Source organism: Drosophila subpulchrella, unplaced genomic scaffold, assembly GCF_014743375.2.
Source record: "Drosophila subpulchrella strain 33 F10 #4 breed RU33 unplaced genomic scaffold, RU_Dsub_v1.1 Primary Assembly Seq422, whole genome shotgun sequence".
Taxonomy (NCBI): Eukaryota; Metazoa; Arthropoda; class Insecta; order Diptera; family Drosophilidae; genus Drosophila; species Drosophila subpulchrella.
This window is the reverse complement of record NW_023665638.1, coordinates 827298-853986: the sequence shown is the minus strand read 5'-3', so window position 1 is coordinate 853986 and position 26689 is coordinate 827298. Positions and strand designations below refer to the sequence as shown.

General features: G+C 39.1%; 1 protein-coding gene across 3 annotated transcripts in view; it reads right to left on the bottom strand.

Annotated features, from left to right (window-relative positions):
* Positions 1 to 26689, bottom strand: part of LOC119562331 — a 200608-nt gene that overhangs the window by 75851 nt on the left and 98068 nt on the right. For all 3 annotated transcript variants that reach the window (XM_037875491.1, XM_037875492.1, XM_037875490.1), the window contains one exon: positions 16440 to 16656. In XM_037875491.1, coding sequence (XP_037731419.1) covers positions 16440 to 16656 — 217 coding nt within the window. The remainder of the gene's footprint in view (positions 1 to 16439; positions 16657 to 26689) is intronic.

The window sequence follows — 26689 nt, the reverse complement described above, 5'->3', positions numbered from 1 at the left end:
AATCCATAAATTAACTGATTTTCATGGGCTTAGATGTCAATAAAAGTCACGATAATGTCCATAAAGAAAATACCTAATTGCCTCCACCTCCACACCCCGATGTGACAATACTGATTAAATTGATAAAATTCAACAGGTGTTGTTTTGTACGTAAGAAAAGTCGCACAATTTCCCCACATCTCCGTGTGAAAATATTTATCATGTATCCTTTTCTCTCATTACAAATAATATTCAACAGGTGTTGCTGTGTACGTGAGAAAGGTCGCACACCCAAAATATCCCAAGATTGCTATCTTAGAGGAACATTTCCGATCATGTTGAGGAAAGATGTTATCACGTATCCTTCTGTCTCATTATCAGAGGTGTGTTAACAACACAACACACATACTTGAGAATATTGATCATGTATCTTTTCCCTCATTATAATCAATTAATATTCTACAGGTCTTGCTGTGTACGTAAGAATGATCGCACACTTTCCCCACACCCCCATGTAACAATACTGATCAGAAGATCTTTTTCTCATTAAGAGCAGTTAATATTCAACAGGTGTTGTTATGAGAATCTCAGAAGGAGGCGAAATACCTCAATCAAAGAAATACTTTCCATTCTTCGTACCAGTAGTTATACCCGTTAATCGTAGAGTAAAAGTAAAAGGGCTTACTAGATTCGTCGGAGAGTATGAAACAGGTAGAAGAAACTAGAATGTTGCGCCTTGGCATGCACATTCTTGGGCTTCCCGCGCAGCCCAAGTTTGTTTCAGCAGGGTGCCAAGCTTCCACGCTCACGTTTCTTAATATTTAATAATTATTTAATGAGTTTTGTTCTAATTATCAATACCCATCTACATGCCAAAAATTATTGAAATCGAAGCATTTATGTAAAAGTTATAGACGAATAATAGTCAATTCAGTCGATATCGCACACCACAAGCAGCAAAACAGCTGTAGTGTGTAATACGCCACAAAGCCGATATGGACTAGTTCGTGTTATGAGCTAGGTGGCGCTAGGTGTCGTTAGCCACAAGAAAGCATATCTCTATTTTCTATTTTCTCTTATTTTAATAACAATTAAAAGGTCTGGCGCATAATTATAATATTTCTTCGTTTATTATATTTTTGTGAAAATTTTTCAATATATATATAATTAAATATATTTTATATACATTTGTATAAAATTAATTTTCTGGCGCCATTTCGGTGAACCCGTAGATAGATGTATAAGAAAGTTAAAGGGCATTCTATTACCTGTAAAATGAGTCTTTGATGACCGATTTCGGTTTATCACAACTCGAGTTAGAAAATAAAAAAGCGCGAATAACGTTTTTTACACTTAAAAAAAATTGGTACCATAGAAAAAATTTTAAGTGCCTTTTTCTTAATCAGGGAGATTTATCTTACCGAAAAACAAAGGTTTCCTGTTTCCCTTCCTATTTTGTAAGCTGGTGTAATATGTGTATGTTCACAAACTTAATTCCCTTGTCAATATCATCAATTAAACGTATATTTTTACTTTACTTACATATTTACATAAATTTAAATATTCATGCGCATCAACTTTGCTGCAAAAGAAAACATCTAACACCTAAAATACATGAACGCCGATGACATTAAGGAGGCAGTACCTCCATTACGCATAGAGTTAGGACAAAAACTCTTCAGATGGAGGGAGTCTGAGGTACGTTATTAGCTAAATAGTACATGAATAGGGTTTAAAGTATTTTAAATTTATAGGTTGGAGATGAAGACCAAATTTCGACACTGCAATATCAAACCAGACGTCAAGACTCCCCTAAAGTTCATTTTGAATAAAACTTTGCACTCTGTTACGTACGCCCTCCACATTGAAAGATTCACATAGAGAAACAACGACGAATCTTCAGTTAGGGGGAGGGGTGCATTTGACTAACCAGGCTCATACTGGTAAAGGCAGAAGAAAATGCCATTCGGCAATTCTCGGGTGTCGAGTGGCCAGAACAACGGCCACGATCGACCTACTGGTAACCATACTTCGGCAGCTGGCAAAGGGCAACAGCCGGCCATTGACTCCCAAAATAGCAGATATCAAGAAACATTAATGCTAGGAGGGAACACCTAGTTTATCCGATCCATACTGGCAGCCAAGTAAAAGCTCTAGTCTGGTATAAAAGTCCTTCGACAATTAGAGAAAGAGGGAAGAATCCATTTCGGTGTCTTGCTGACGGAAGCCGGTAGCTCCAAGGGAAGGAGACTTTCCCTGGGGTAGTCGTCCACGAAGTCTTATGCCACCAGGACCAGCCACCATATCCAACAGTCCTTGAGGAGGTTACAAATCGCAGTTCGAAAGAATCTTATGTGTCGGACCAGCGTCGCCATTGTCATCATAGAACGTGGAGAGAATCAACAATAAGGACGACATCTGACATACTGTGATGTTTGTAGCCGCAGTAAATTGAAAATTGTTCAGCTGTTGGAGCCATCCGTTCAAAAGTGACCAATAACATACTTCGGAGAAAGTAGCGATGCAATATAAATGTGCCAATTAAAACTAAAATGAACCTATGCGTAACCAAAGACCAATATCCTTAAGTAATACAATTGGAGAACAAGTGAAAGTCAAAAAACATTGGAAGCATTCAAAATGAGATAAAATACATTTCAACTAACCGAATCGATAGTAAAAGTGCGAGTTATGATAAACATTTAGAGAAGGCGAGTCTCTCCACCAGCCGTTGAAGAAGTCGCATGCCTCTGGCATAATACATCTATATACAATGTGTTTAAGTGAATTGGTATACTTAAGAACAGCCGTATTTTGGTGCAAGTATATTTATATATATATATATATATATCCAATATAATATTTTCCAAAGCCCAGGATCATCGCTCATCGCCCAGGATTTAAAGAGGGGGTTAGTTTGTCGGAACACGGTTCCTTTCTTACAAACATACATATATAAATATTCGTGCAGTATCCTACAGTTTTATAGACTACTATAAACCTTTTCAGCGGAGAGTATCAGCCTTGTTGTTGAATGTACAATTGCAAGAGCCCTCTGAACGACGTTTGTAGTCGTGAATAGTCAGTATTTTGCTGATGTATGCACCTTCACTGCTGGTAAATTCGATACTCTCCGCTAACAAAATAATCGTCAATTAATTAATTTCCATATGCACTAGCCAACGTTATATTACTCATCCACGGCGGACGCCGATATATATTACCTAATAAATTTACAATCTAAAAAGAAATCAATACCATGAAGTGCTAGAACTTTAACAAGTGGGGGTGTGCTGAAGCGAGAAGCTGGGTAGGTCAAGAACAATGATATAAATTTCGACGGACAACCTTGACAATAGGGGATCGTATTGCGCGGCCCGCGACGAACCATTGGCACACGAATGTGTGAAGGGGAGGGAATATGGCCAAAACACAGCCCGATCGTATTGCGATCAAGCGACAGCTAAGCTTGTGGGGCAGTGTGGACTGACGACTGACGAACTTTATGGGCTAATATTATTTTCCAGACACTTTAAATATTTATTCTCGTTATGTTGAAGAGGAGAGAGGCTTGCCAAGATCCCACGACCCAAATACGACGTAGCTTATGCCGGCAAATGGTGCCTGAACATCGGACGCCTCTCCCTCGGCCCAAGTCCCTGTCAGGACTCGGGCACTAATATGCCCACGTAACAGCAGTTAATGAGTCTTGAAAGTGCATTTAATTCGTAGATTTAATTCGATTTAACAAACATTTTCATTCTTATGAAATCGGTTATCCATCCGACACATTTTTTATTTGAAACTTTAATGAAATAACTACTCTTCCTTTGCACTTATATACAATAAACAATGGAAAATAGTATCTTAAATTTAAGTATATATGTAAGCCAAAACAATAGCTTCTAAAGCGTATATAGAAAATGTAAAATAAAATGGAAATCAAAACCATAGCTTCCTAAGCGTATGTAGCAACTGTAAAATAAACATGTAAAATAAAATGTAAACCAAAACAATAACTTAATAGGCATATAAACGTTTCTAAAATTGAGTTTTACCATACCTTGTTTTAAGAAATGGGGGAACGGTTTTAAGAACTAACAGTAACAGTTCTTAGGTCTGGCATGATGTGATCTTGATATAATAATTATTTCTGCTTAATTTAAAATTGATATTGTCTTAATTTAAAAATGAAATGTTCTTGAACTTAGTATTTCTACTCTAGCTTCAAGAATATAATTTACTTGGCTTATCAATTGTTTGTTCTTAAATCAAGCCTACAATTTTCTTAATTTTTTAATCAATCGTACTTATTGCAAGTATATATATGTCCAGACTTAAGAATACTTTATTATTGTTTTGAGAAAGATCCATACTTGATTTTAATACTTAGCGTTCTTAAGTCGTACTGAAACCAAGATTTCGTGGACTTCAAAATTCGTGCTTGAAAGGAGTATTTTTTTCTCGGGTTCTGTACTTGATTTTTTATTCTGAGTGTAGAATCTGAATCCAATCATTGCAGCTTTGTTAGTTTCCGCTATCACAGCGATCACACGGACAGACGAATAGACGGACATGGCTAGTTCGACTCGGCTAGTGATCCCGATCTGAAATATGTATACTTTATGGGGTCGGAAACGCTTCCTTCTACCTGTTACATTCTTTCCGACAAACCTAGTATACCCTTTAACTCTACGAGTAACGGGTATAAAAATTGGTTTCAGACGGTGTGAAAGGGCTCTTAAGGTTTTTAGGCATATCAGCTCGTGCAGAGAAGTAAAGTGAAAGGAAAACATAAGCTGAAATAACGGGGATTCTATTCGGCAGTATGGCAACTCCACAATAGCTACCAGGGAATTTTTATATTTTTCTAAAATCAATAAAATGTTAAATTCTACAAAACCACTGGCTCGATTTCGATGAATTATACATTAAAATAATCAGGAAATAAATACCAATTAGGGTGTGCATACATATCACAACGAAGATTTGATATAAAAAATATATATTTTTGAATATTTGGCGGCCAAAAGTATTCGATTGGCTCAATTAAGTGTTGTAGGTCGTAGCCTGGCGCTTGGCGATATATCGATAAATACCTTTTTGTGGTGAATGTCTTGGCTGAATTCGCTTTATCGCTGGTCTTGACAGTGTGGCCGCGTGGCAAAAGCCGTAATTGAAAATACTTGAATTTCTTGAAAACTGTGGGTTTGAATTGCCTGTAATTTATTTAGAAATTAGCTATAATGATGCCCCTTCGAATGCGATACCGTGCAAGTTGGCACAACCTCTGTGAGAGTTGTATAAAGTTATGGAAAGTTAGCGTCGAATGATTGTCATGGCTAAGCTATATACATTGTGGCTCATGTCTTAGTATCCAATGGTTCCGTTTCTGGATTAAACGGCCTTTTATTAACCTTTTTAACACCCCCAACTGTAAAGCAATTTTTTCAAAATCTGTGGGTTTGATTTTAATAAAACTTTCACAGAACACTCCTTAGATTATCCCCTATCTACCCATATACCGTGCATGTTGGCACAACCTCTAGGAGTGGAGCAGTAGGTAATTTCATTTTTGCCCCCCTTTTTTGTATGGGGAAAATCCGAGGTTGCGTCACTGTTAGGCTATTTTCTCGAAAACTGTGGGTTTGATTTTGGTGAAACTTTCAGACAACGAGCTTGAATTAACCCTTAATAGCTTGGTTTATCGTGCATATTGGCACAACCTCTGTGAGCGGAGCAGTTAACAAAATTGTGGGGACACGATTTTTCAAATGCATTTTTGAAACATTAATAGGCCTCGGATGGGTCCCAAACCTACCTAGATCAATAGATCTTTTCTTTCTTAACAGATTTTTCGATTTGGTCCCCAAATAGCGAGAAAATTTAATAATAAAAAGAGCCCCCATGTTCCATATTCCACCGTTCCCGTTTTCGTTGCTAACAGGCCGACGCTAATTTGACGCACATAGCTTTAAGTGTGAATTGTACATATATAATAATCGATAAGTGATGTGAACTGATAGATGGTCACACATAAATGTAAATTAGGATTTAAGAGAACCAGGGGACGGTCACTTTAGACCGGCTTTTGGTGAGAAGAATACGTTTTTTGAAAGCAAAAAAAAACTAAATAAAATAAAACGAAGCCCATCTTAGTGGCTTCTAAAAACTAAGAACGCAAGCTGTTTGCAAATCAGGTGTGGGGCTTGCCCCAGATCTTCTCGGGACGAAATACTCTGATATATTAATCCTGACAAAGGATGAACTAGCGAGCCTGCTAATCGCAAAAGATGTACCAGTGGACGGCAAAGAGACCATACAACAACTGCGAGCGATGGCAAAAGCCGTACTGTCAACAGCTACCATGGAGTTGGACAATATTACTGAAAAATCGGATGGCGATGTCGATGATGTAGCTGAGAGTGTGCCAGGAGAGGACGGCCACAATTCCGACGAACTGGCCGAAATTTTGAACCAGCTGACCCTGTACAGAGCCTGTAAGGATCTTGCCGAGTTGAAAGTTCAAGTGGCCGCTTTGGAGAGCGGCACTGTGGACCGCAAACCTACCATTGACATTAAGGACATAGAATCAACCTTGCGAAATTTCTCTGGAGACGATCACGTTGGTGTTCATGCATGGATCCGTGAGGTGGACTTGGCTGGTGATACACACGGTTTGAGCGATCCCCAGCGTTGGCTACTGGGTAATCGCAAGCTACAGGGGTCAGCCCGTTCATACACGATGCTCGAAAAAACCACCACCTGGAAGGAACTGAGCGAGTGTCTACTCAAAGTCTTTGGGTTCCAAATGACGAACCATGAGGTTGCAAAGCAGTTGCAGAGTCGCTCACTCCTTAAAGGCGAATCGCTGCTACAATATTTTATAGTTATGCGTAATATTGCTAGACAAGGGACGTTCGAGGACACGGACGTTATAAAATACATTGTGGATGGCTTTCAGGATCACACCGAATGCGCAGCACCGTTGTATTACTGTGTTTCTCTCGATGAGCTGCGTGAGAAAATGATGCGTTATCAGACCGTACAGGCCTAGTTTAAACGAAAGCCACAAGCTCCACGCACGGCTGTACCTTTGCGACAGTCATCTTCCGCAAACATTTCGGATGCTCGTAATGAAGACGCCAACATAAGGTGCTTTATTTGCCGCTCAATGGGACATTACAGCAATCAATGCTAGAAACCGAGGCGCCCAGTGGGAGGATGCTTCCATTGCTTTGAGACTGGGCACCAGTACCGGAAGTGCCCGAAGCGTATACGGACAGCTGCGTTGTGTACCAGTGACGAGAAGGAAGAGGAAGACGATTCTGTTGGCGGAACAGTAAACAGGGATGCATTGATATTGATAGCATTTTTGCGTTATTAGATACCGGAAGCCCCGTGAGTTTTATAAGTAAAGAAATCATTCCGCAAGCTGTTAATTATGAAAACCTAGAAAATCGTCGTTTCCGTGTCCTCAGTGGACAAAACATTTTGACAATTGGAAAAGTTAAACTGATACTTGTGTTTAAAGAAAAAAACTATAGAATGGAAGCTTTTGTTATTCCCAGTCTTATATTACCGACGCCATTGTTATTATGCAGAGATGTATTGAAAGTATTGTCACTTAAGTTAGTAATACGTAAAACTGTACCAAATTATGAAAATAATTACTCACTTAACAATAATATTGCGGTGGTAAGAAGACAGTACGTGACAATTTTCAATTACCGCTTATAGAAGATTGCTTAGAATACCTTGAAGGTAAATCCGTTTTTTCTGTTATAGATCTTAAGAGTGGTTTCCATCACATAGGTGTTGAAGAAGAATCCGTGAAATATACTTCCTTTGTGACTCCGGACGGGCAGTTTGAGTATTTAAGGATGCCTTTCGGGCTTAAAAATGGACCGGATGTATTCCAAAGGTTTATATCTCACGTATTAAGCGAGCTTGTTAGAAATCGTCAAATTGTTATGTATATGGATGATATAATTCTGGCATCTAATACTGTAGATGAGCATCAAAAGGTATTAGCTACGTTGCTGAATATTCTTTTTAAGTTTAGTCTCGAAATAAATTTCAAAAAAAGTAGCTTCTTGCAAAAACGTATTGATTACTTAGGTCACGATGTTAGTGCTCAGGGAATTTTGCCTAACGATCCTCACTTGGGAGCGATCAAACGATATCCGGAACCACTCAACAGTAAAGCGATGCATTCTTGTCTCGGTTTACTCTCATATTTTCGAAAGTTTGTCCCTAATTTTTCACGCGTGGCAAAGCCCTTAACCGACCTATTAAAAAAAGGAGGGCCCTTTCCAATGCCAGATTCCGAAAGAACTGCCTTTGTGGAGTTAAGAATAGCATTGTCGAACCCGCCAGACCTGTCAATTTTCAACCCCCATTACGAAACGGAATTGCATACTGATGCGAGCTCTCATGGCTTTGGTGCAGTACTATTGCAAAAACAGTTAGATAAGAAGCTTCATCCCGTTTTCTTTTACTCAAGAAAAACTACCGCAGCCGAGTCTCGTTACCACAGTTTCGAACTTGAAACCTTGGCAATTATATACGCTTTACGTCGTTTCCGTATATATTTGGAACACAAGCCTTTCCTTATTGTAACAGATTGCAGTTCCTTGGTTCAAACCTTGAGTAAAAAATCCATCAATCCTCGTATTGCCCGTTGGTCCCTTGAGTTGGAAAGATTTAATTATTCGATATTCAAGTAAGGCTCATGTCGATGCACTAAGTAGGCAAACGGAGTTGTTAGCTGATGACGTGGTTGAAGGAGTTTCCGATCCGTGTGTGACACCGTCTATAATTAAAAATCCATGTGTACCTGATATACCTTGTAAACCTGAAAACCCGGTTGAACCTAAAATACCTTGTGAACCTGAAAACCCGGTTGAACCTAAAATACCTTGTAAACCTGAAAATTCGGTTGAACCTAAAGTACCTTGTAAGCCTGAAAATTCGATTGAATCTGTGAAAGTATTCCCCGAAGTTAGTAAACTTGTTGGAATTGTTGGAGCAGACCCATGCGACATTGATTTGCTTTTGCAGACGGAGCAGATGAGGGATGACGAAGTGCGTACCTTGCGACAGAAATTGGAGAAAGGCGAGATAGAACGGTTTATTTTAATTGATGGAATAATTTATAGAAAGAATGAAACGCAAGAACAGTTGATCAGATTAAGTCATGAATAGTTGAGTCACCTTGGAGTTGATAAATGTGTTTATGACCTGAAAAATAAGTATTGGTTTCCGTTGTTGAGAAGCAAAGTTGAATTCTTTATCCGAAATTGTTTGCCATGCATCCATCATTCAGTACTTAAAAGTGTCCATGACCGTACATAGTATTCCGAAGGTCCCAATTCCGTTTGATACCATTCACATTGACCATTTGGGTCCGTTGCCTTGTATTAATTCAAAAAGAAAACACCTGTTAGTTACTATCGACGCTTTTATCAAATTCGTGAAATTGTACCCAGTTAATTCTACCAGTACCAAAGAAGTTAATGCCAGTCTTTCAAAATACTTTGAGTACTATAGCCGACCGCGACGAATTATTTCGGATCGTGGTACCTGTTTTACATCATTTGAGTTTTCTAGTTTCCTAAGTGAGCGAAATATAGGGCACGTTAAAGTTGCTACCGCAGCCCCTCAGGCGAACGGTCAGGTGGAACGCATAAACCGAGTGTTAACCCCGATGTTAGGTAAACTATCCGAGCCGTTGAACCAATCCGATTGGTACAAGTTTGTCAACCGAGTTGAATTTGCAATTAATAATACCGTTTAGAAGAGTACTGGAAAAACTCCTAGTATTTTGCTTTTTGGTAGCAACCAGCGGGAACCCGTTGTAGACGAGTTATCCGAATATCTTGAGGAGAATAAAAGCTAGTGAGAATATTAAGCTCGTAATGAATCCATATATGCCCTAAGACACAAAGCACCCATGAAGTATTATAATAATGACTTTGTTGCTATTCGCAATGTTGATGTTAGGCCTGGACATTGTAAGAAATTCGCACCTAAATGGGCCATACAAAATTAGTCGAGTACTTCCCAACGATCGCTACGAGGTAACCGATATAGAAGATTGTCAGCTAACACAACTGCCTTATAGAGGAATAATTGAAGCTGCAAGGTTAAAGCCGTGGATGCAAGTGTGTAATAAGACTATAGGATTGTGCGTGTGATGATCGAGGCCGATCAAATGTCAGGTTGCCCGAATGTAAACATCTAGTCAATATCATGACGAACTATTAGCTTTAAGTGTGAATTGTACATATATAATAATCGATAAATGATGTGAACTGATAGATGGTCACACATAAATGTAAGTTAGGATTTAAGAGAACCAGGGGACGGTCACTTTAGGCCTGCTTTTGGTGGGAAGAACACGTTTTTGGAAAGAAAAAAAAAACTAAATAAAATAAAAAGAAGCCCATCCTAGTGGCTTCTAAAAACTAAGAACGTAAGCTGTTTGCAAATGACTACTTTCAGTTCTTATGACTCTTATGAGCAGTTTACCAACATGCGATGAGCGTCCGAATAATAACCTTGCCTTCTACCCTCTCAAATTATTGTAAAAAAAGGACACTATGTCAAATAATCCTGAAAAAATTCCTGGAAAAAGTAGCGCAGATAATGTTTGCCGAGAACCAGCAACATGTCCAAACACGATTTTTTTATAAAAATTTGTTTTAACTTTTAGGGCACTTCCTCATGTTTTTAAGGCGCTTTACCTTTAAAACTAGAAAAACACCATACATTCAAGAAACACCGCCGTTGATTTTTTCATATGTTAAGGGTATTTGCCTTTGAAAACAGAAAACTAGTCCTAGATTTAAGAAAATTCACCCTAGATCTAGGAAAAATCGTCCTAAATGTAAGTCGCCATTGACCCCCATTCAAGGGCGATTTTCCTTGTTCTTGGGGCGATTGTACAGTAAAATTACTATGAGTGTGGCCTGGCGTTGTCCTGATGAAAGACAATTCGGCCTCTGTTGATCAAAGATGGCCTCTTCTGTATGAGTGCTGCCTTCAAGCGGTACAGTTGTTGGCAGTACAGGTCCGAATTGAGCGATTGGCCATAGGGGAGCAGCTCATGGTGGATGATTCCCTGCCAATACCACCAAACACACAGAAGACCTTTCCTGGCCGTCAATCCAGGCTTGGCCACCGTCTGGGCCGCTTCACCGCTTTTCGACCACGACCGTTTGCGCCTTACGTTGTCGTAAGTGACCCACTTTTCATCGCCAGTCACCATACGCTTCAAAAACGGATCGATTTTGTTGCTATTCAGAAGCGATTCAGAAGCGATTCGCATGCGTCGATACGGTCAAAGATGTTTTTTTGTGCGTCAATTCGGGTGGCACCCATACATCGAGCTCCTTAGTGACTCCAAGCGTCTTGAACGGACTCATGCCCATCTCTTGACCGATACTACGGCTGCAACTATGCCGGTCTCTTTCGATCAATTCAGCGATTTTATCGCAATTTTCGACGACAGGCCTTCCGGAGCGTGGCCCATCTTTGACCACCTCTAAACCAGAACAAAAACGTAAAAAAAACTATCGTTGTGCGGTGGAAATGGAAACTGTGAAGGGTCCATAAACTGCACAAATTTTATTGGCGGCTTGAGATGCATTTTTACCATTATCATAGTAGTACTGTAAAATATGCCGTATCCATGTTTGCGACTAGCGGAAATACCGCAAGACTTTTTTGACAACCTAATACTGACTTAAATTATGCAATAAGGCTCTCTTTATTTATTCCTCCTTGTTCTATCGGGGCCAAGAGATGACAAACTAAGAAAAGGAAGAACATTTTTTATGTGTTGTATGAAAAAATGTGTAAGGCCTTTGCGCACCGCCTAAGCTTTAAAATCAAAATTTTTGTTTTCGCATACATTTATTATGTACATAAAACGAAAGCCTCAGATGGTGAGCTTATTTGACCTTATTTGACATTTATGGAAAGGAGAGAATCCTTGTCAACTTAGCGGTTAAAAATTCTGGGACGGAGAAGGAGCGTTTGAAAATATTTCCACATCTGAAAATCATTAAAGTGTGAGATTTATACTATTGGGGTTGTTTTGAATTCTTAATTACTTTCACATACACTGGACACATCTTGCCCTAACACGATTGGCCATGTACTTGTAAGATAACTGTCTTCGATATTTTGGGTGTGTGACCTTCCTAATGTATATAACAACGCATGTTGAATATATATTTATATATATTTGAGAATATAGGATGCGTGGTTAATTTATGGATTATGCTAATTGCCCAGAACCCGCTATCTTTATCGTGTGGTGGCTGGGTGGTAAGTTCAGTCAAGTCAGAGTTGACTGTATTTTAAGTAGTCTGTTCTCAGTAGTATAAACAGGCAATAAAAAGTTTTTTAGCTCTTCTACTATCAAACTCAATAAAACATTCTAGTTTTCACTGCAGACTTTTTTTTTGCAAAATTTCCGCTCCACCAGCAAGCCTTTCGCGATCAGAACGAAAGATATTATAGCCTTCCAAGTATTGGAATCAAAAATAACATCAACATTGGAGTTTACAAATAGCAAGCTATATTATCCATTTTCTTGATCAAGCTTTTAGCTTTTATATGGCAGCTATGCAAGTCATAGCAACGACTACAGGAAGTTCTAAGAGTAGCACAGTGCCTTGCTTTGGATTTTCTTGATTTAAAAGAAATGAAATTGAGTTTTGAAGCGCACAACAACTTAACATTACAATACAGTAAGATAATCATAAGCAAATAAAGAACTAGTTCTTAAAATAAGAGAGTAAAATTAGATGAGCTTATATATGTTTCTATTTTTACCGATGGCTGATTATTGTTCACATGAAATACCAACATTTTTAACATAATTTTTTTAATAAAACAAGAGAAGGCGCCATAGTCGACACTCTCAACTATTAGATACCCGTTACTCAGCTAAAGGGCTCGGACACCACACAAAAGCACCACAAAAGCGACTTTTAGATACCCTCGGAATCCGAGCCCTTTAGCTGAGTAACGGGTATCTAAAAGTCGCTTTTGTGGTGCTTTTGTGTGGTGTGCGACTACTAGATACCCGTTACTCAGCTAAAGGGCTCGGATTCCCGAGCGCCACCATTCCTATTTCAATAACACGCAACCTAGCTTTCACACCTATATAGGTGGCGTACTAGTGAAATCTCGTAAACAGCCGATTTGCTGCATAAATGTTCTCTATCCCTCTTGCACTCTATTAAATTTTATTTACTATTATTTAGTTATAATGGTTAAATGAAAGAATAGAAGGACGGGTTACCGACCCCATAGAGTAAATATATTCTTGATCAGGACACTAGTCGAGTGGATCTAGCCGTGCCCGTCTGTCCGAATAAACACGTCGCTAACGCGCCCACAAGCGAATACAACTCTCAAACGCGTCTAACGCGCACATTTTTTAGTATTTTGTCAAAATTTAAAAGAGATTTGGTTCTTACTATTAATTTTAATCAAAATGCAAAAAAAAATTTTGAAATCGGAGCAGTCATTTAAAAGTTATAACCAAATAATAACAAAAATCTTGCAATTCAATAGAGAATGCACACCACATTCAGGAAATCAGCTGCTTTCACTAACACGCCACCAAGCCGCTAGGGCCGCTATAGGCTAGTTGACGCTTTAGGCTAGGTGGCGCTATAGAACAAGAACATAGAAGGCACTAGGTGGCGCTATAGGCTAGGTGTGTTAGTGAAAAAAAAGAGTTGTTTTAAGCATATCTCCCTCTCGCACTCCCTTAAGCTGAGTAACGGGTATCTAATAGTCGAGGCCATCGACTATAGCGTTTTTTCTTGTTTTTAATTACTATTGTAATTTCTGACAAAAATATTATAAACCTTTTTGACAATGGTAAGTAAATGAAATGATCATGTAACATAATTTTTCAACAATTAATACTTAAAAACAAGGAAGAACGCTATAGTCGAGTACCTCAACTATCAGATACCCGTTACTCAGCTTAAGGGACCAAAGGGAAATGGAGATATGCAAGCAGCAAAGCGAGATTGAAATGCGCCACCTACCGGTGGTAGACAGATTTAAGCGCTATGGACGTAAGAGTGGGCGTGTCCGTTTTTTTTTTTAAATCAATCGATAGGTATTGACGAGACCAATACATTTCAGTTAAAATTTTTTATCTAGCATGAAAATTGTGGGCGCCACAGGCTTGGTCGGTTTGTGGGCGTTAGAGTGGGCGTGGCATATTCCCGTAAAAAGCTTGCACTGCGTACAAGGCTACGGAATCTAAATCTGAGAATTCAATTCTCTATCTTTGATAGTTTCCGAGATATCAACGTTCATATTTACGATTTTTTGAAGTTTGTGGGCGGTTTGTGGGCGTTAAAGTGGGCATGGCAATCGATAGGTATTGACGAGAGCAATATATTTCAGTTCAAATTTTTATTCTAGCACCAAAACTGTAACTTGCACGCCAAATCTCAATAGCCTAGCTCTTATAGTTTCCGAGATCTCAGCGTGTATCCGGACAGACGGACATGGCTAGATCTACTCGGCTAGTATTCCTGATCAAGAATATATATACTTTATGGAGTCGGAAACGCTTCCTTCTGCCTGTTACATACTTTCCGACGAATCTAGTATACCCTTTTACTCTACGAGTATCGGGTAAATTAAAGATATTTGCATACGGGTTTTCAAAGGTTGCATCGCACACTGGGCCAGAAAGTTAATTTTTTGGCCAAAAATCTGTAATTTCTTTACTGGGATAGTTAGAAGAATGCATTTTTTTGCTTTTTTCTCTGAAAAGACTGACATTTTCAACGAACTAAAAGTAATTTTTATGGGAATTTTATATGGTATAGATAATCCAAGCCAAAATCGGAAAATTTTACATACTTTTCGGTTTCTTATTTTTTAAAAAATAACTAGAAGACGCACTCAATCCATTTTCATACACTATAAGGTATGAGAGAAAACCAATTAAAAAAAATTACCACCACCATAAAATATTATGTCGTTAAAGATTTATGAACCGTTAAAAATTGATACTTTCGGAGGCTCCCACTTCAACGTTTATTTAATAATCAACCTAACAATATTTTTTGTTTTTTTCTTCTTGTTATCTCATTAGATTCTTATTATAAAAAAAAAATGTTCGTAAAATATTGTTTTTTAGTTTGTTTAACGTTAATTTGACATATTCTGAAGTCACACAAAAGTATGCTTCAGTTATTTATTTATTTATTTAACATCACAGTAAAGTTTACAAAACCAATACTAACATAGGGGGTGTAGTGCTAGCTACGAGGCCTTCGACTACGTATTTATTAAAGCTACATTTATATTTGTATAATATATTTTTGTTTTCATACGACGGAAGTGCAAGAAATGCAGCATACCTTCATGCATACTTAAGTCCTCCCTTATGAATGACAGAAATTGTGAACATTTTTTAGAGACGAGCCAAAAAGTTGATATTTCTCTTTTCGAAATATCGTTATTTCATTCGATTGTTTGGTTTCAGAAATAAAATAAGCGGGAATGAATGAAAAAAGTTGATTTTAGATGTTAGGCAATCTATAATCAAATATTGGTGCGCAAAACGTACATTAAAACCTGAAGAAGAAAAATACGGCATACTTTTGGGCATTCTTAGTAAAGCTCATCAAAATGGTTAGACTTCAAATTAAGCCATCAATTAAAATTAAAATGACTGAAAACTAAGGCAAAACCGCATCGAATCGGCGATGAGCGATTTTAGTAAATTAATCAAAGAATTGATTTTTGATGTAATGACTCCATTTGGGGATGGCACTCAAAAGCACTCGAAAAGCAAAGAACTCATTTGCTAAAAAAAGCAGTAAAGATCAACGAAAAAGCTTCTTTTACAAAACAAGTAAGGCATACGAGCTATTTAAAATTTTTTACTTGCTGAATATAATGACTTCTAAATGTTTTGTAAAAAAGTCGAACAGCTACATCAGCATCTTTGACTTCTAAATTTGTTTTAATTTCCATCAATATTTGATGAATTGTTTACTTTAAAAATACAATAAAAGAAAACTACTTGCCCGAATTCTTTGAAACTTTGGCATAAATTAGTTTAATGTATTATAATAAGGACTCCATACTCGGTCTGGTCATTTTCTTAAAAAAAAAAACGTATTTTTGGCCAAAATCCGGATCGGCTGGCCCAGTGTGCATCGCAACAAACAAAAATACGGGGTTAATAAATGTTGAGGTAGAGGCCAAATTTTTAAGAAAGTGCGCCAAAGTGCATTAAGTCAAACAGGCAGACATACATTCTTTCCTCTACACCCTCCTCTATGCTACATACATTTAAGCAAATACAATATAACCTTTAAGCAGAAACAATTTAAGTTTCCATTAAAGCTGAAGCTATTATTGATATCTGAGTATATAATTTTAAAGTTAAATTGACTTACATGGACGACATTTGTAGGCGACTTCGACAATTTTCCTGCGCTTGGGACACGGGTCGCTGTTTATTGCATTGGAGCTGGCCGTGCTGCTGTAATAACTGCTTGTTCCAGATGAATCGCCCACACCGCTGGCGCCCTGACCGTAGAACTGCAGGGATCCGTGAAACTTGCAGTGCTTCTTCTTTTGGCAGGCCTCGACCACAGTTTGCAGTAAGGAATACTGGAAATAGAAAGATAACGCGTTTTAGAGATGTAGTCGCTTGTGGGCGTGGCACATCAGCGTAAGAAACTTGCACTGCGTACGAAGCTAAGGAATTTAAGCCTTAAGTACCAACAACTTATCTTTGATAGTTTCCGAGATATCAGCGTTCATATGGACGATTTTTTGAAATTTGTGGGCGGCTTGTGGGTGTTAGAGTGGGCGTGACAAATTTTTTTTGGGACAATCTATGGGTATTGACATAAACAATACATTTCTGTTAAAATTTGTTTTCTACACTCAGAAAAAAAATCGCCATACTTTGAAAATTGCGTAACAATTCAGAAAAAATTTCTATTTATCAGAAATATTTGTCTTAAAATAAGACATTTTTACCCTGATAATTCGGTCTTCTTTTTCTGTATATTTTTCAGAACATTTTCTTTGACTTTTAGAAAAAAGGTGCTATAAGAATGTGAGCTTACAAATTTTTACCCTAAATTTTAGGAAAAAATAGGATAAATGTCGTGTGCCATACCTTTTTTGAGAAACGCCATACAACCCATAAAATTAGGTCGTTTTCGGTGTATACAATGTGTTAGAATCTGGCCACACAGTCGTCGCCTGCATTCATTTCTCGAGAAATTCCCGTAAAATTCGTGCAAAATTCTTGTGAAGTTTGTGTGAGTTAACGTTTTAACAAAATGGACACACTATAGCTAATTGGAGGGTCAGCAGTTTGTTCAACTTTATAATGGTAAGTTATTAACTATTAAATTTCCTGTTAGCATGTTGTAATAGTACTTAGAAAATACCCGTAAGAAGCTGGACCAATTTTATTTAATCAGCTTTGTCTTCTTCTTTTGTTAAAGAAAAAGTAAACGACTATGTATGTATGATTGTGTGTATGTTTTATTATAACATGCTTTGTTAATTGTGTGACTGTTTGCCTTAAATGGTCATTTATTTATGTAGACCAGGGGTCGGCAGCGGCCTATCTAGTGAGCATAGAGAAGTGTTCTGCCCATCCTCTGCTCGCTCACGTATAACGTAGATGTTCGTATGACTTCGGCATGGGTCTTCAGGTCTTTTTTTTCTCAGCTTCGGCGCGCTTTTTTGCTGCTGCGGCAGAGAATTTCAGTGCAAAACAGAGAAACGTCAGGCGTCAGAGCGCTGCGCGCCAACTTCGTGTTTTTTACACTCACACTAATGCAAGGCAAACTTGTGATGGTATGTGTGTGCCGACCACTGATGTAGACTTACAATTTGATCAAATTACTTTGTTGCACCTAACATGGGAACAAACCTTGAACCGAAATTCCGAAGGAGCTGCTTGGAGTAGGGATTGTTATACCCGTTACTCGTAGAGTAAAAGGGTATACTAGATTCGTCGAAAAGTATGTAACAGGCAGAAGGAAGCGTTTCCGACCCCATAAAGTATATATATTCTTGATCAGGATCACTAGCCGAGTCGATCTAGCCATGTCCGTCTGTCCGTCTGTCCGTATGAACGCTGAGATCTCGGAAACTATAAGAGCTACAATACTGGGAGTAGGCATGTAGATCCCTGAGATTCCTGCGCAGCGCAAGTTTGTTTCAGAAGAGTGCCACGCCCACTCTAACGCCCACAAACCGCCCAAAACTGTGGCTCCTACAGTTTTGATGCTAGAACAAAAATTTTAACTGAAATGTGTTGTTCTCATCAATACCTACCGATTGACCTAAAAAAAAGTTTGCCACGCCCACTTTAACGCCCACAAACCGCCCACAAACTTCAAAAATTCGTAAATATGAACGCGGATATCTCGGAAAATATCAAAGATAGAGAAACGGGACTTCAGATTTAGATTCCGTAGGCTTGAGCGCAGCGCAAGTTTGTTACGCGAATATGCCACGAAGTTTGCCACGCCCACTCTAACGCCCACAAACCGCCCAAGCCTGTGGCGCCCACAATTTTCGTGCTAGATAAAAAATTTTAACTTAAATGTATTGGTCTCGTCAATACCTATCAATTGATTTAAAAAAACTTTGCCACGCCCACTCTAACGCCCACAACGCTTAAATTTGTCTACCGCCGGTAGGTGGCGCATTTGCTGCTTGCATATCTCCATTTTCCTTTTGTCCCTTTACCTGAGTAACGGGTATCTGATAGTCGAGGTACTCGACTATAGCGTTCTTCCTTGTTTTTTACTCGAATTTGCAGAAGTGGAAAATCCAAGTTAGTATGCGTGTGTTTGTGTTTGTCTACAGTATTCCGACATGAATCCGCAAGAACGCAATTGTACGAGTGAGATCCTTTTAGTTAAAGAGGGGTTCATTCATTTTAATCATTTTAAATTAGCAATTGGGTTCTGCTTCTGAAGAGAAGGATCAATCCGAGGTGAGAAGAAAGATGAAGATCATTTTAATGTAATTGTTTTTTATACATAATTAGATTAGTATTAGCTGAATGCCAAAAGTCGAAAGTGGTTTTAAGCTTTTACAAGAAAATAAAGAACTAAACCAAAAATATAGAAGGATATTAAGCACCATTGTTTGTGAATACGTAGTCCTAAATGGAATTCCACCGAAACAGAACTTATTTTCCGATTTAGCAGAGGAACTAGTTTTACTTTTCGACAAGGAAATCAAGGTGGGAAAGTACTAAACGGTATACACTTTAAAAACTAACTTTAAATATTTTGATGCAAACGTATTTTATGAAAATCCATGGAAAGAAACCAGGTGGACTGCTATATAGCAGTTATTACAACTTGCAGTCAAAGTTCAGTAAGGACAACATTTTGTTTGTTTGTGGGCGTTAAAGTGGGCGTGGCAAACTTTTTTTTAGGTCAATCGGTAGGTATTGATGAGAACAACACATTTCAGTTAAAATTTTTGTTCTAGCATCAAAACTGTAGGAGCCACAGTCTTGGGCGGTTTGTGGGCGTTAGAGTGGGCGTGGCACTCTTCTGAAACAAACTTGCGCTGCGCAGGAATCTCAGGAATCTACATGCCTAATCCCACTATTGTAGCTCTTATAGTTTTCGAGATCTCAGCGTTCATACGGACAGACGGACAGACGGACAGACGGACATGGCTAGATCGACTCGGCTAGTGATCCTGATCAAGAATATATATACTTTATGGGGTCGGAAACGCTTCCTTCTGCCTGTTACATACTTTTCGACGAATCTAGTATACCCTTTTACTCTACGAGTAACGGGTATAATCATCCGACTTTTATTCTGAAGTATTTAATGAATGATATTTACAAAAGTAGAATTTAATATTTCAAGCAAGAGAAAACGCTATAGTCGACGGCCTTTACTCAGCTAAAGGGAGAGCGAGATTGCACACCACACAAAAACGACGAACCTAGCATTTATTCCTATCGGCTGTTTACAAGATGGCATGTTAGTAAAATCTCGTAGGCAGCCGATTTGCTGCAAGAATATATCTCCATTAGTCTCGCACTTTATTGAATTTGCTAATTATTGTTCGATTTTGGCATGTAGAGTGGTATTGATACTAAGAACAAAAACTCATTTAAATGATGAGTGTGCGTGGCACCCTGCTGATACAAACTTGCGCTGCGCAGGAAGTCCAAGAATCTGCATGCTTAACACCAATTGTCTAGCTCTTATAGATTGCGAGACCTCAGCGTTCATACGGACAGACGGATATGGCTAGATCGACTCGAGTAGTGACCCTGACAAAGAATAAATATACTTTACAGGATCGAAAACACTTTCCTATACATGTTACATACTTTGCGACGAATCTAAAATTCCCATATACTCTACGAGTAACGGGTATAAAGGGTAAGCGGTTTTGGTCAAGCGGAAAGTAAAACTCATTCAATAATCATTATTTCTAGAGTGTCAAATCCCAACTTTCTTGGTTTTATAGTTTCCGAGATCTCAGCGTTCATACGGACGGACAGACAGATCGACTTGGCTAGTGCTCCTGATCAAGAATATACTTGTATCACTGTGATAGTCTGATCGTAACGAGTGATACATCAATCGGAAGGTATCGTAAAAACTAAAAGGATTGCATAACAAGACTTAAAACAATCAATAAGTTTGTTAGAAAGAGCGGTGAAAGTGTAAAGAAAATTAACACACTTTATAAATTTTTGTTTTGTGTTTAGCTGTACGCTTTTGATAAAGCGGTTCGAATGAGAAAACTGTAAAAATGTCTTTATTTAGTAGATCGTATAATACATTTTCGTCACAAAAGTTCATATCAGAACTTTTATGACGAAAAGTTCATCACTACATTTTTACCTCGTTAAAAGTGGTTTTTGTTTGATATCAGAAGTTTTTGTTTTAAACGTCAATTATATAATTCATCTAATTTCTCAAAAACCGTTGAATTCTAGTTTCTTATATGGAACTGTTTATAGCAATTTAAATGAATCCATTACCCTAAAAAAGCGTTTGGATACGCACATACAAAATTTAATGTTGTCAAAAGTTGAGAAACCTCAAAGGTTATACAGTTTTAAGTTATAACCGAAATCGTTTATCAGAAATAAAATAAAGCTCAAATATCGAAAAAAAACGCTTGCCCATAATTTTTAGTTGATGGTAATAAGGCAAATCATGTCGGAAGGCGTACACAGTATTTTAAAACACCTTTCCAAGGACGCCTTTCCAGCACAAGCATGTAGCTTTAGAAATTCACAAGTCGCGGGCGTACGAAATTTAGCTTTTTATTGATGTTTTCCCGTCAAACAAGTGGTGGAACTAAAGATTCTTATATAAATATATCGTATTTTTACAAATATATATCGTATTTTTACAAATTAGGTGTCATTCGACGCGTATTTCAAGTCGTATTTATCGGTGTATTTTGAAGTCTTGGTATGTTTTAAGTTTTTGCGATACCTTTCGATTGATATATCACTCGTTACTAATCGTACTATCACAGTAGATTTTCATTTTTTCACACTCTCCTGGTGCGCTTGGTCACTACGTGGACTGCCGTCCACAGTGTTTTATTTCTTTTGGGTACATTTTTGTAGGGTTGCCACCTGGTAAAAAATGTATTTATTTATTTATTTATTTACTTATCGCCAACGGATAAATCCTTATCTGGCTACATATGATTACCTTAAATCTATTATTGAAAATTAATTAAAAAATATTCCCTAAGGTTTTGCCTTAGCATATCTTTCTCGGTCCCCCAGCTGAATCTACACATTCTAAGAGCCCTTAGTAGTGGCTCATTGCGAGCATAATTAGTCCTGACAGCACGGTCCAGGAATGGAACCATGGTACGGAGATTCTTGGCAGGAACATTAAAATTTATGCATCCCAACAGGCAAGAACAATCAATATTTCCTACTAGCAGATCATTCAGAAAGAGAAGGAACAAGTGTGAAGCAAGGAACACTGACTACCATAGAGCGAAGCCGGTTCAGTAAAATGCAAGGATTGCAATGCAAGCTTCAAAAACTTTTTCTGCAACCTCTCAATCCTATTGATCTGGACACTTCCCGAGGGATTCCAAATAAAGGAACCATATTCAACACTAGAACGGACAAAGGCAGAGTATACAGACAATCTGGAATACGGATCTTTGAATAACAAAGAGTTTCGCTTAACAAAGCCGAACATTGCATAAGCCTTTGGTTATATAAAATTCAGGTGCTCATTAAACATACAATTTGTCATCAAATAATACCCCCAGATGAACTATTTCATTCAAAACAGAGAGAGAGTGGTTATTGATGTGTTAAGTGGATGGAATGGTTACAGAACGTTCGCATAACGAACGTTGTGGCATTTGTTAAGGTTTAAAGGCAAACTATTCTTGGAACACCAACTACCGATACTATCTAGGTCAGATTGAAGCAATATCGAATCATTTACGGTATTGACAGTCCTATAGATTATTTGGTCATCCGGATAAAGAAGGAAGCTAGAAAAATGTCATTTATAAAAATAAAAGAAAAAATATAAAAAGAAATGTAAACTAAACTATAAGAGTGAACGCTTGGAATAGGCATGCAGATTCCTGGGCTCCTTGCGCAGCTCAGGTTTGATTTAGCAGGGTGCCACGCCCACTCTAACGCCCACCCGTCTAGCACACAAAATTTAAATGCGAGTTTGTTCTTATTATCAATACCTACATGCCAATAATGATTGTCGGACCATTCATTAAAAAGTTATGGCCAAATAATAATCAATATTTTGCAATTCAATCGAAATTGCACACCATATGCAGCAAGTTTGCTGTAACGCTGAGTAACGGGTATCTAATAGTCGAGGTCATCGACTATAGCGTTTTCTCTTGTTGTTTATATATTATTGATCAGCATCAACACCGATTCAATCTGTCCAAGTTTGTCTGTCCGTTTCCACGCAAACTAATCCATCAGTTTTAAAGCAACTAAGTGAAAACATTTGAATCTTGAATTCTTTTGAAAAAGGCATATTAGTCGTACCGAACCAGGTCGGATAACTATATCCTATTGATCCCACAAAAATGATCGAAAAAATAACCAAAGTAATTCGTTCACTGTACGCTGTGACTTAGGAAATTATAAGATCAAGAGGGTTGTGATTTTTGATTAAGATCCGTTATCTTTTCATCCCACTTCTCTCGCCCACTCTAACGCCAAAAAACGCTTAGAACGCTAAAGTCTGTCCAGCGTCCATATTTAAAAAAATTTATGTTCATGTCTTCAAGATTATTATAGGTGTAGACCTAAAGATTAAAAACCATCACCTTTGCAGGCCACACAACCCTAAAACTGGTCTCGCGCCAAAAGAATTGTTCACATCGGACCATTCATTAAAAATTGAAGAGCCCTAAAGGCTGCCGTCGCTAGGTGTCGCTTGCTGTTGGCATTATGGCGAAGTATGTTTGCCATTAAAGTTTTATTCAGATTAAGAACTACAAAGTTTATTAATAATATCAAGACACGTGTGTCGCTCGCTGATTCTTGCCGATAAATCTCCGAGTGTTGCCACACCATTCTTTTTAGTCATCTGGCAAGCTTCTGTTGGCGCTGCTGCCATATTAGGTTGCAACATTACTCCCCCTCCAGTGAATGCGTCACGAGTCCTGGTTTGAAAATTTAACTCCATGAATTATCTCATATGTCCTGGTCGGTCTAGGGGTAACTTCTTCTGTATCCAACTGGCGGTCGTCCTTTACTAAAAATGCTGGTTTGAGGCGATCAACTGATACTGCGGTCTCATGGCCATTGAGTCTGATAGTGAAAACACGATCGCTTTCGCGTCTGACAATCTCATGAGGACCAGTGTAAGGGGCTTCCAGAGGCTGTTTTACGGCGTCAGTGCGAAGAAATACATGCGTACATTTATCGATCCCTTTCAATACGAACATCTTCTGCTTGATATGATGTGCTGTTGATGTCGGTCGCACTTTTTGCATGTGCTCTCGAAAGATACTCAAAAAAGAGGTGGGGTCAACCGTATCGTCCAAGTCGGTAAAAAACTCATTTGGCAGTCGAATAGGTGTTCCGTATACCATTTCTGAGGCTGAAGATTTGATGTCCTCCTTGAAACAGGTACGAAGTCCAAGAAAAACTGTTGGCAGTAACTCCGGCCAAGGAGTACCTCTGTTGCACATCAAAGATGACTTAAAGGATCTGTGCCACCTCTCTATGAGTCCGTTTGACTGAGGATGGTAGGCCGTCGTGTTTGAAAACTGCTGACTCAAATTGTGTTCCTTGGTCCGTAGTTATCGTTTTTGGAGAACCAAATCGAGATATCCAGTGAGTCCAGAACGCCGTAGCTATTGTCTCAGCAGTAATATTTGAGAGAGGTACAGCTTCTGGCCATCGCGTAAGTCTATCAATCATCGTCAGACAGTACCGATGATCGAGCCAAACATCTGCGATAGTAATTTATAACGCCCAAGAAACGACCAAGTTGGCTTATGGTTTCAGGACTTGCATAATTAAGAATGGCATCTATGCGTTCGGTGGGTGGTTTAATTCTGGTATAGCTGAGAAAGTTTACTTGAGATTGCGCAAACTGGCATTTGGTCAGATTGATGCTTAGGCCATGTTTCTGAAGTACTTGCAAGACAGCCCGAAGATGTTCTTCGTGTTCAGCGATGGAATGCGACGTTATAAGTATGTCGTCTATGTAGCAATAAACGAAGTCCATGCCGCGAAAGATGTTGTCCATAAAGCGTTGAAATGTTTGAGTCGCGTTTTTTAACCCAAACGGCATGTATTGAAACTCAATGAGTCCAAAAGGAGTGCACACCGCTGTTTTTTGGATATCGTTTTCTGCCATGGGAATTTGGTAGTATGCTTTAACCAAATCGAGGGTTGAAAAAATCTTCTTTCCTTGCAGTTGCTCCGTGAAGTCGTGTATATGGGCGATTGGGTAGCGATCTGGTATGGTAATTGAATTTAGTTTTCGATAATCTCCACATGCCCGCCAGCCACCGACGCACGTCGTGTTGCGTAGCTGCTTTTATCGATGGCTTTGTCACGTCGACAAATTCACTTAGGAGTTTTTGAAATTTGGACATACACTGCACTGTGGAAACTGATATGTGTTTCGCTTGTGCAAGACATGCTGGTGTCGATAGTCCAGTAACTGAGTCGATCGAGCGTTGGTTTTTAAGATCAATAAGCAATTGGAATTTGCTTAAAAAGTCTTCCCCAATAATAGCTGTGTGCACGTCAGCGATAATGAACGGCCATGTAAAGTTTCGGCGAAGATCCAAGTTCAGCTGAGTGACGTACTTTCCATAAGTATGAATGACTGTCTGGTTCGCTGCGTACAGTGTCAAATCGCTCAGAGTAGTTTTTTGTCTAACCAGCGTTCGTGGTATGACGGAAACCACAGATCCAGAATCAACGAGGAAGCGGATGTGAGATGTGCGATCGGTGACGTGTAGGCGCTGCTCCTGTGGAACAGCTGGCTGAACTGTGGGCTCGCTGGTTATATTCGTGCTGCCGCCGACCAGCGTGTCGGGCGACAGCTCCTTTAGTTTAACGACGAGGAGCGGGAACTTGGAGGGCGGCACTTTTGAGCGTTTTCCCCAAATCGATCGTGGTAGAAGCAAAGCTTCTCTTGAGGCCCAGATGCCTGTTGATTCGAATTTCTAGTTTGTACGTGGCCACGCGATGAACTGCGTGAGCGTCCCTGGAATTGGAGACGTTTGACATCCTTTTGCAATACGTCAAACTTCTGTGATAGCGAACGCAAGTTGTCGTTGATCTTTTTCCAGGGGTATTCGGTGGAAGTTGCGCAAACAGGTGGGTCCGCTGCAGTCGAGGTATTCATGCTGATCGCAAAAGTGGCGTTGTGGTTTACCGCTTCGAGCATCTTATCTGCGATCTTAGCGAGCTTATCCAAGTCCGTCTCTTCCCAGACTGTAAGAGTGGGGCGAATTGACGCCGGCATCTCTGCCAGGAAAAGAGTTAGAATGATGTTCTCGGTGCCCGGGTCCGGAGCTAGTCGTCGCATGTTGGCCAGGATCTCAGATGGTTTTAGACCAGATGTACCTCCACCCTGCAAAAGTCGGCGCAGTTTCGACTCTGGAGATTCCGCAAATTTTTGTAGTAATCGATTTTTAATTGCTACGTACTTGTTTTCGTTGGGTGGTCGAATGACTAAGTCTTCCACTGCCAAAACTACATCCTCCTCCAGGTGAAGGGTCACAAGGTCGAACTTGTCGGTGTCGTCGATAATCTGGTGCAATCGAAATGACCGCTCCACTTGCGCAAACCATAGTTGAGGGTTGCTATGTGCGAATTTTGGCAAGTGGACAGTCGCACGTGTATGTGTGCGAGTAGTCTCATCCCGGTTGCCAGGTGCATTTGTCCGAAGTGCCTCGAGTTGCTGCTGCAGATCTCGGACTTGAGCAGTTAAATCAGGATTTGAATCCGGCATGATGAATAGAAAATCGGAGCGATCGCTTTCTTCGTCGAAATTTAGCCGCCTTCCTTTTATTTTTCGCAAATCGTATTGGCGTCTGTTCATTCAGTGCGCAAATTCTTAATTGTGAACGTGTGTGTCAATTTCGTGCAATAAGTAACTTTTACTATGATTTTACTTTCCGGGGTCACCAC